The sequence below is a fragment of the Genypterus blacodes genome, unplaced genomic scaffold (assembly GCF_046128005.1).
Source record: "Genypterus blacodes isolate CSIRO-AG114 ecotype Tasmania unplaced genomic scaffold, CSIRO-AGI_Gbla_v1 ptg000062l_1, whole genome shotgun sequence".
NCBI classification, from domain to species: domain Eukaryota; kingdom Metazoa; phylum Chordata; class Actinopteri; order Ophidiiformes; family Ophidiidae; genus Genypterus; species Genypterus blacodes.
Window position 1 is genome coordinate 442,501 of NW_027466874.1, and position 11,157 is coordinate 453,657.

At 46.3% G+C, this 11,157-nt stretch overlaps 1 protein-coding gene across 1 annotated transcript; it reads right to left on the reverse strand.

The window, feature by feature from the left end:
• Positions 1-7,164: 7,164 nt before the first annotated feature.
• On the reverse strand, positions 7,165-10,500 carry LOC143003614 (alanine aminotransferase 2-like). Its single transcript, XM_076154384.1, has 10 exons — positions 10,396-10,500; positions 10,091-10,183; positions 9,870-9,978; positions 9,661-9,794; positions 9,228-9,471; positions 8,836-8,915; positions 8,613-8,749; positions 8,321-8,495; positions 7,836-7,991; positions 7,165-7,257 (listed from the first exon to the last, which is right to left on the reverse strand). The coding sequence occupies exons 1-10, from the start codon at positions 10,498-10,500 to the stop codon at positions 7,165-7,167; spliced, it is 1,326 nt and encodes a 441-aa protein (XP_076010499.1).
• Between the last annotated feature and the right edge of the window lie 657 nt (positions 10,501-11,157).

Below are 11,157 nucleotides of genomic sequence, written 5' to 3' on the forward strand. Positions count from 1 at the left end.
ACCCACAGAGCAACAAAAATAACCCAGGCAGAGATTATTCCTGCCTATTAAACAAACTCTCCTCAGAAATACTTACTGAGTGGAACGTGACCCCCTGCAGTTTTCATAAGATGTAAATAAAACTGACCACATGTGGAGGAGAGAAAAACTGCACGTGACAAAGTTGTTGCCATGGTTTTTGCGGTGGTTAAATGACATGGTGAGACATGGTGTTTGCATGGTGTTGCTGCGGTTGTCATGGTGATTCTCAGTGGTATGTGTAGGTGGTTGCTCTCATCAGACGGCGCCAGTGTTGTTTTCCTGCTTGGCTTCACTCACACACCTGACATTTATTCATCATATATTTTCTATATGTAACGACTTCATCCGAGTGTTAAATGAACATGTGACAGCACAGTGACGAGTGTGGAGCGTGTCGCTGTCCCTCCCATGCAGACGCCTGCGTGGTCAACGGTGCTCTCCACATCACGGCACAGCAGCCGCCTTGCCGCCCGCCTCCATCAGAACGTCAGCGCTTTTATCGCTCCGCCTGCCCTCACGCTGTCGCACAGCCGTAGGAAATGGCCGGCGGTCTATTTTGGGGCGTCTTGCAGATGGCAGCTCTCTGTGTGAGGAGCACAGTCGGTCTCCATTTGTACCTGCAGGCCTCTAATTACAACCCTCTGCAGCTCGTTAATGTTGAGCTGCACAGCGCTGATACGTCATCGCAAAGGAAAAGGCAGAGCAGCGTTTGATCTCCAGGTGCTTTGATTAGAATGTTTGAGTTTGGACCTTCAAGTGGGAGGAGAAAGTGTGTGTGTGTGTGTGTGTGTGTGTGTGTATTTGTGTGTGTGTGTGTGTGTGTGTTGGTAGGTGTGTGGGTGGGTGGGTGTGCGTGTGCGTGTGCGTGTGTTTTACACAGCATCAAATCTTTTTCTTGTCAGATTCACTCAAACCTTAAGTTCAGTGATGTCACTTCAACCATCAGTGTCATGCACGTGTTCCTGATGAGGGCTGTACTTGTAAAGTGACCCCCTGCCAGGTTGCCGTTCCTCCATATCGACCGCGGATGTTAACGACGGTCGATATATAACAAACACACCGTCATACAGAAGTTAACCCGTCTTTCATCGTCATGAAATCTGGGGGATTCTTCTTCACATGTTATGTTAATCAGTTGATTAGTCAGTTTATGTAGATGGGGAGCTGCTGAGCCTCTGCGTGCGTCTGTCAGCACAACTCTGCCCCACACACACACACACACACATAAACATACACACACACACACACAGCGACAGAGGCGTTTCAGGTGTTTGCATTGGTATGCAGAGTGGCTGCGGTGCGTTCACGTTAGCCCGTCGCAGCGGGAAATGAGAGCGAGCCCTCACCATCATTACTGTAATTGGCTAAATTGCAGCAGGTCGGGTCGCTCGACACCTGCTGCAATTTAGAATCTTCAAAAAAAATGGAATGATGAGAGGCCAAATTTATTGTCCTCCTACACACACACAAGCACACACACATATACACACTGCAAAGACAACAATTCACTTGTTTGAACAGAGCCACACTCCAGCTATTTTGCAGATTTCAGGGATTTTTCAGGGTATTTCTGTCCGTTTGTAAGCATTTTGGAAAAACACATTGTCACATCTATGTTCTTCTTCTCCTCACGACGCCCTGTATGTATATCTGCACTACATTCTCTCAGCTACTTCACGTTATGTGGCGACATCACACGAGCTGCAGGCTGATGAGAGAAGGCACCCCGAGATCCATGACAACATACAGAGGGTTCAGGGCCAAAGGTCATAGGGCAACATATTAGTATCTAACTAATCTTTTAGCTTTATGTGGAGGAGCTTTTAGAGGCTTTAACTTGAACTCGTGTTCATGGTCCATTCAAAGACCTACAGTTGAGACAAACATCAGTTCAGGCGTCATTTTCCTCATCAAGACATTTTGTTAAGTTGTCGGCGTGTCGCTTTTAGGAATAATTTCAGATTTTGTCAGGCGCCCAAATAACTTTGTGGTCTGTGGGAAGATGAGAACATATAAAAAAGTCAAGTCAAGCTGTTCCGACTGTTTCATTGTGTGTGTAGGTGTATTGTGAGGAATCCCTGCCTTATTGTTGCCATGGCGACCATCATCCCCGTAGGCGTGCGCCAGCGACGGCCTCGGCCCTCTTGCAGATTAACTGCCTGTTCAGTCCGCCGTCCTTCGATTGACGTCCCCGTCTTGGTCATGATGGACGCAGCTGTCTCTGCGTCCTCACAGTGAGATTAATGCAGCACGCTCGCCGTCCCACAATCCCTCGGCTGCAGCGTCCGTCTGCGCTCCTCCGTATTGACTTTATCTTTGCTGTGATCTCATCGGGATAATGGACTGTGCAGAACACTGAGAGTGTATTTTGGGGGCTCAGGCTCATTCAGTCAGTCAGCAGAGATTTGTTACCATTATGTTTATCACAGAGAGTAAACGTATAGAAAGCAAAACTACATTTACTTCAGTACTTTACTGTGTAAGATGAGCAGAGTGGATCAGTTTTACTTCACTCTTTCCGTTTTAGGAGACTTGATTGATAAATACCAATTATTTCATTATCGTTGTGCTTTTCCTCCACAAAAGATAAAGCGGAATAAAAACAATAACAACAACATTTAAAGACAAAGTCAGGAGAAATAAATGAAACTAAAATGAAACACGGCAAGCTTGAAATCTTGCATGGTTAACAAGATAATATCATATATAAAATACATTAGAAAAATATAACAAACTGAATAAGAAAAAAACAAATACATTTATAATAAAAACCATTAAACTCCATTGAAACCTCCATTAAACCATCAAACTTGAAAACATCATTTTGAACACATTCTAAATTAATATATAAGAACTAGCTGACTGCTTACTTCTCTCCTCTGCTTCCTTCTGTCCTTACTTCCTTTCACAGTTCCTTCCCTTGCTGATCTTGAAAACATTCACACAATATTACTCTTAGGATTTTGTTGGTCAGACTCATTTTCCAGCGTGTTATTGTTGCTTTAGGTGAAGGATGGAATGTTTGTGCCGCCTGTGGTGGACGCAGACGGGGGATCAGGGGAGCAGGGAGGCTGTAAATCCATCACGGTTTCACTAAATCCTCTTTGTATGAAAGATAACACCTCGTCTGACCGCCGACCTGTCCGGTGCAAATGTCAGCTGATGAATGTTAACTCGCCGCTATTTTTAATAAACAGCAGCTCTGAAGAGGATCTGGTCTGATTGCAGATCTGGAGGACAATTAAATGTGCAGATCGCTGCAGTGAGTAATCTTGTATATATATCTGCTATAATAATAATTGTAATCACAGTGTGTAGTAACATGGCTAATTGTCTCTGCGGAGGCTGGAGCTGGTTAATGATACCGTATCTGTAATGATTATAAATCGTCTGAAACAAAGCTGGCTTGTGTGATGAGACGATAATTAGATGAGTCAGAGTTACAAATGGCCTCCTGCAGGTTAGGTGGCGACACGAGGGGAGAGAGACTTTGGTTTGTGTTCTTGCTCAGGCGGTTCGAGTCTGTAGAGTCGTTAAGTTACTGTTTAGACAAGGCAGAGATTCAGCACAGATCACAGCTCGAGGGACCGAGCGCAGAGATGATACAAGGTGACGAGGAGGATACAAGGACACACGGAAGAGCGACACGATAAGATGTGACGCTGCAATACAGCAGACTGAAGCTTTTGTTTGTTAGAATGTTCTAGAATCAAGTATATAATCGAGTGACGCTGACAAAGTGACCAAACTAACTTCAGCCTTGAGGTATGAGGGGAAGATGAGGCTCTGTGTGAAGAAGAAGCTCTACTGACAAGAGAAAGGTGGTTAGATATCATTAACCAAGAAGAAAGCAGCTCAAACATCACCACAACCTCAACCACAATCAACAGCTGACAGTCATACTGACAGGGACAGAGGGAAATACTGAGGTTCACTTCAGTGTTATAAAGGAATCAGTGTGAGTCTGAAGGCGCTGATCAGATCATCTCAGTATAATCAGATTCACTCTCTGAGAGAAAACAGATGAGAGATAATGAGGAGACGCAGGACACAGAGGGAATTAAGCAAACGAACAGAACAAAGAGACAAGGTGAGGAGGGACGAGTGTACAGGAAAGGATGGGGACAAGTACTCAGGTTGTCTACTTAAGTGAAAGTAGACGAGAGAGAGAGAGAGAGAGAGAGAGAGAGAGAGAGAGAGAGAGACAGACAGACAGACAGACAGAGGGATGGAGGGAGAGAGAGACAGATAGAGAGACAGAGGGATGGAGGGAGAGAGAGAGAGAGAGAGAGAGAGAGCGAGCGAGAGAGTCAGAGAGAGAGGGAGAGAGAGAGAGAGAGAGAGAGGTTCTGGGTCAGAGGGCAGGAACAAGCGGTGAGCCTGGTCAAAGTGTCCATTCATCTCCCTGTGTGAATGGACACAAACTCAGTGAGGAGGGACAACAGAAACGCTTGAACTCTGCCGTTTGTTTTGCCTTTCGTGCGTTTGACTTCATCTGTGCTGCGTGATGAGAGACGCAGGGGCCCGGAAAGAAGGCCACGCCCCTTTAGACAGCAGAGAGACGGACAGTGGTGAGACAGGACACAGGGAGTGAGGGAGCAGAGGGCGCGTTCACTGATGAAGGTTTTCACACCTGCGTTGTTTCATCACGTTGTGGCCGAGACTGAAACAAAATAAGAAAAAATCAGCTATACAATTGACAGTAATTGAAAGTTATTAGTCATAGAAATGAATCTGTTAACATACTGAGTCACAACAGAGCAAGGACCAATGAACTTCTAAAAGCTGTTTCAGTTCAGCTCAATATGGTTCGAGACACACACTCACTTACAAACACACACATATTTTTCTCTGCTGCACTTTCAGTTCACCAATCACTATGGTAACCTGAGCAGGTCCAACAGATTCTACTCAGCTGTCTCACCACGTTTAGAAGAACAACGATAATTATTTCACTGGACAATCTCCCCTCTCTCTCTCTCTCTCTCTCTCTCTCTCTCTCTCTCTCTCTATCTCTCTCTATCTCTCTCTATCGCTCTATCTCTCACAATGTCCTCTCGTTGTCTCTTCTGGACATATTCAGTGACGCATCTGTTAAGTTTTAACCCTTGTATGTGTTTTACTCTCAGCGTATCGACCCATGTGGGCTGTTGGCCTCTGACAGAACCTTGATTCGGCGTCCCTGCAGCCATGTGCGGGCGTGTTTCCCTGCCTCCCCCCTGACAGTAATGAGATCAGGCTGTCCCTCCGGCTCTGTGAGCAACATGGAGGCTGTCTGACCCCTGAACCCGGTCTTCAAGGTGCACCTGTCTCACTGTCCCTCATCCCCATGGGCCTGTGGGGTCAGCTGGACCTGCCAAAGCCCCATCACCCCCCCCCCATGCTGCTGCTGGCCAGTGGCCAACACCTTTCACCCCCTTGAACCTCCTGTGTTTGTGTGTGTGTGTGTGTGTGTGTGTGTGTTTGTGCGTGTGTGCGTGCATGTGTGTGTGTGTCCGAGCCTTATCCTGCTGTATGGGTAATAATTACGTCTGTCCTGTGTGTCTTTGATGGCAGTAACACAAGCGAGACGAGTGGAGTGGAGCCCTCAGAGAAGGTATCCATGGCAACACTTGGTGTCAAGCGTCACTTCTGGGAGGCTGTGAGCGGCTCATATCCAGACTGAAACCCACAGAGGTTCTCACGTCCTGCGGCACGTCGGCTCTGCTCCTGACTCACACAATCAAACATGAAACCTACAGATTCACTGATTTCTTTGCGGCCAGAATGGTTACTATGGCAACAACAAACTGGGCATTTTGGCCTATGTCTCAGGTAGGACGGGAGGTGATGTGCTTGCCCTCAGGTTATGATTCAGGGTGCATGTGTGTGTGAGAGAGGGAGAGAGAGAGAGATTGAGAGAGTGAGAGAGTGAGAGAGTGAGAGAGTGAGAGAATTCCTCTGCTGTAAAGCTGCTGATTCTGTTTCAGTGAGGAAACAATGCTGTGGTAACAACCTGATGTGAGCTGAGGAAGAGGGGGAGAGGGAAGAGGGGAGAGCTGGCTTTGAGGAAGATCTCCCTCTCTCTCTTTGTCTCTCTCTCTCCCTGTCTTCATCATTTGCTCTGTCTCTCTCCACCCCTTGAGTTTTGCACATGCTATGGAATTATTCCACCCTAGTTGCGACAGAGAGCGAGTGATGAACACAAAGACAAAGAGAGGGGGGGGGGGGTTGCGATGGCTGCAGGTTCTTTGTGTAACGCTGAACTGTGCACAGCAGTTATCACTTTATTTAATGTGGTAACAGCCTGACATCTGAAGCTCCCTGGTTCACTCAATCAACACAGGATCAATTTGAACGTAAGCCAGGAGGGAAAAGCATTGAACACACGACACACAACCAGTCTACAGGATTTGACCAGATCTCATCTCTTAACCAGCATGAAGAACTCTCACTGGCTCTACTGTCAGGCTCAGATCTTTTCAATCAACCCTTTTCAATCAGTGCCTACAATGAGTGTGAGTGAGTGAGTGAATGAGTGAGTGAGTGAGTGAGTGAGGGAGGGAGGGAGGGAGGGAGGGAGGGAGGGAGGGAGGGAGGGAGGGAGTTTATAGCTATCCTTTATAACAGAAGATTATTGATTATTATTTATATATCAGTCAGAGTTCAGTAATCATTCCGCACAGATACAATTAAGTATTTTTAGGCAACGCAAATCTATGCTCAGACTCACAAATACAGAACAAAGACAGACGCATGCACACACAGGCACATACAGGCACACACACGCACATACACACATTCACACTTGTGTCAGTACTGCTACCAAGTGGACATCTACTGCAAGTGCATAAACCAACTAAATACACATTAGTAAGTAAGTTGTTCCTAAGTACAAAATCTAAGTCAGAATATTTATTTATTTATTGTCTAAATGATGAGACATCTAAATAAAATGTAAGACTGGAGATACAAGGTTGTTGTGCTGGTCGTGCAGCTTTAACAAAGATTTAATTTGCTGTTTGGAATGAACACAATCAAAGTTTTGTCATGAAATATTGAAAGGCCACAAAATGACAGAGTGTTTCATCTGAAAGAGGACAATTTAATCACTAGATGTGTTAATTTTGTTAATTTTCTCTCTTCTTCTTGTCTTGATGTCGGTCAGAGCCCTCCATGTTTGGCCACGCCCCCATCAGGGTGAGGGATCCTGTCCATGAGGCGGCGGTGGAAGGACACGAGGCGAGCAAGGACCTCCTCCAGCATGACGGGAGGGATAAGCGTACACAGTCTGAGAGAGAACACACACACACAAACACACACACACACACACAAATCAGCCGCTTTTTAATTGGTAAATAGTGAACGGGAATGTGGCCGAGTGTCTTACCTGAGGTGCAGGGTGTCAGGTGTCACAGGGCTGTGCTGACGCCCTGAACCCACACACACCCCCTCCTCCTGCAGTAACCTCTGGCAGTACAGCACGTCTGCCTCCACCTCCAGTACCTGCACACACACACACACACACACACACACACACACACACACACACACACACACACACACACACACACACACACACACACACACACACACACACACACACACCAATGCACTCTGACTCTGGAACAAGCTGCTACTCTTCAGATAAACCCCTGACCCATGTTCTGCCTGTTTTGATGAGGGACTTGATGTTACAAGTTGCAAGTTGACATTGATTACTTGTCTTATCATTCTTAAATTGTGACTCGTCTTATAAGTTGCATGTACTGACTTGTGACTTGTATTTGAGTGGGTGAGGCGGTTGTCAGTAAAGCGGAGGAGGTTGTTCTCACCTTGGCCTCCTGTGTCAGGTTAGGAGGAACACACAGGCGAGGATAGAGGAAGACGCCTCCTGCCGCTGGCTGACAGCTCCACCCGGGGAGCCCGTTCAGGACCTCACAGGCCCGCTTAGCATTCTGGGTAAGTGTGGCCCGACAGAGCAGAAGCTCCTGTGACACAAGAAAAGGAAAGAGATGAGTTGAATGATTCACAGGTGAGAACGAGGTGACTGACACGGACGACAAACAGCTGAACCTACATGAACTGATATTTGTTTAGTAAGCTATTAATATGTTCACTCATGACCTTTGACCCGGAATCATTTTTTCATAGATATCTATCCTATAATAACTTCTAGGTGCCTTGTCGTGCAATGTCAGCCCATAACGTGAAGTATCTGAGAGAAGGTTGTAACTCTCCTAGTGTCACAGCATGAGAGGAAACTAAAGAAGCAGTACAATCAGGGGGTAAAGTGTGTGTGAGGGTGTTGTTTCCTCACCTGTGTGTATGAATCGTACGAAGGGTCTCCAGGTTCTGGAGGATGGACCATGAGGTCCAAAGCCAGCTGGCCTATGATCGGGGCGCTGATGTCCATGTCCAGCAGAATTTTGATCACCGTCATCACTGCTGGGTCCATGTTGACGACCTCCATGTACGCTGCCCTCAGGCCACACCTGACACGGCACAACAACACAGTCCAGAACCTTCACACCTGTACGTCACCTTCACACCTGTATGTTATGATCACTGAGTCATTGAGTTGTGGCAGGACTGTCTAACTGTAAACTCACTCTCCTGTGTAGGCGTTGGATAAAGAGTGGAAGGAAACCAGCTCCACTCTCTCTGAGTACTCCTGTCCCATGTCAAACAGGACTTTCTTATAGGAGACGAACTCTGTGTCCTGTCCAAACACACTGTCCTGGTAGACCTGCAGACAGAGGAAATGGGGTGGATGTTTTGGAAAGATGGCGTGCAGGAAGTGATGCAAATCCACTCAAATTAAACCAACGACACCTCATCGACCAGCAGCAGGAGCCTCTCGGCAGCGGCGAAGTGAATAACTTCCTCTATGGACTTCCTGTCCTGCACATGACCTGCAGGACAAAATGAAGCCTTGGGTCTGACATGAGGTGAGTCATGTAGCTGCTCATGTTGGCTTGCTGGATATTTATTAATGTGTGTCTATATTGTTCAAATCATTTTGTTCTACTGATTTAAATAATTTCAATTAGACATATTTTACACTACTTTTATACATATTTTTACATCTTTTCTCTTTAAATTTATTTTATTTTTTTCAACACTCTGATTTCTCCATTGTTCCAGTTCTTCAGGGTGGTGTTAGATTCTGCCTGTTACTAATGTTCAATGATTCACATCGACATGTACATTGGTTATTGTTTTACCTGTGGGGTTTCCTGGGTTACTGATGAAAATGGCTCTGGGCGTGCAGCGCTCTCTGGTGGTGCGTAGAGCCCGGTGCAGCAGGTCCAGGTCCAGAGCCCAGCCTCCCTCTTCCCTCAGGTCATAGGGCAGCGCGGTCACCCCGGCCCCCTCCAGCAGGGGGGGCAGAGTGTGTGGGCAGGGCACAGGGGTCAGCACGCAGCTCACAGGCTGCCCCTCCCCCCCTGCCAGCAGCTTCAGCACTATCTGGACAGGTAAACAAATACATGCATTAATATACATTAATATACTTATCATTTACTGTGGAACTTTATGCTTCTGCTCCACATGCTAATAAATACAATTCTGGTCTTATACGCACAACATATTTAAAATATGAATAAATATTAATATGAATCATTTCTTCTCAGTGCTTATGAGAGCATGTGTTTATACCATTAACCCCCTGTTAGAACCAGATGAGATAAAAATGTTCTCAGCGTATGAATGAACGCCGCCGTCTCTCCGTGTGATGAACTCGGCGATGCTTTGTCTGACATGACAAAGGCCAGAGGACGCTGAGTACGCACCTGTGCACAAATCAGACTACGGATCAATACCTGCACATCTCTACCTAATATGGAACCTTTGAGTTGTTTTCGTACCCACACTTCCTCCAGCGCAGGCCTGCAGGAGCTGCAGCGCCCTCTGCCTGACATCCACAGGAAGGTTTGTGTCCCTCAGCAACTCCGGACAAAGACACACAGCGAGGACCTGAGGACGCAGCAAGACACGTTTACAGAGGACAGATGGACACCAAGGTCCAGGGTTAAATGGAAAAAAGCTTCAGAGTCAAACTGAAACTTGAATAAAAACAAAACCCAACTCTACGAAGGAAGGAGGTGGGTTTGATTCCCGCCCTGTGTGGATCAGCTGTGCTGATGTCGATCACCTGGCTGAAGGTTTGATGGTGGAGTCCCTGTGGAGAAAACAGCAGAGGTGAGTTTAAACTGCCTCTTGTTAGAGAGAAATAAAAACTGAGTGAAAGTGCACACTGAGTGAAAACAGTCCATTTAAGGTACTGTCTCTTTAAGGGCCCCTGTCTGTTTTCCTGCTTGTTCTCATCGGCCAGCTGCCTCGTGTTGGAACACCAGCTTCTACAATCACTGAGTGCAGCACTGAGGCTCTCACCTGTGTGAGCTGCTGTGTGATTGGTCCACACACATTGTAGCGTTCACTCTGTGATGTCTCTCTGATCGTCCTCTCGCAGGGATCCTCTTCCTGCAGCGATGCCATCACGTGTCTAAGAACACATAACAAAGATCCTAAAATGCAGCGAGTTCTAATCTGAATGCAGTTCTGTGAAAGGACCGTAAGATTTAACCACAAAATGCTAAAATATTTCATACATTGGACACAACTCAAACAGCATAAAGCAGCATAAAATAAAATCAGATAAAAGATGATCAGGTGAGGGATATAAACCTGTTCACCATCTGATACACATCAGACCATATCTAGTCTGCTGGAGATGAAAAACAGATCATTAACAAATCCAATCAACAGGCCTCAGATGGATAATAACAGGTGATCTTGAAACAAATGATGCAGAATCATATAAAAACAGTTTTGACTTCCAGTTCTGTACCTGTTTGATCCTCTGAGCGCTCTGACAGAGGTGAGACTGACATGCAGGAGAGGAGTGAATGTCTAACTGGCGTCTCACATGTGCTCCCTCGCTTCACCATTAAACCTGATGTGATGATAAACCTCATGTATACGCAGCCTGAGGACTTTGGATCAACGTTTAGAGGTGCAAACAGCCAAGGCTGACTGTTCTGATCAATCAGTACTCAGAGTGTTGCCAACTTATGGCTAATCTTCCATTATGTGGCTGCTTGGATGTGAATTATTCATCGCAATGAGGAGGAGACAGACGGCAGCACTTACGTC

Coding starts and splice junctions, on each gene's coding strand:
- LOC143003614 (XM_076154384.1), bottom strand. CDS start 10,500: ATGGCATCGCTGCAGGAAGAGGATCCCTGCGAGAGGACGATCAGAGAG. Junction 7,992..8,320: donor CGTACGATTCATACACACAG/GTGAGGAAACAA, acceptor CTTGTGTCACAG/GAGCTTCTGCTCTGTCGGGC. Junction 7,258..7,835: donor ACCTGACACAGGAGGCCAAG/GTGAGAACAACC, acceptor GTCATGCTGGAG/GAGGTCCTTGCTCGCCTCGT.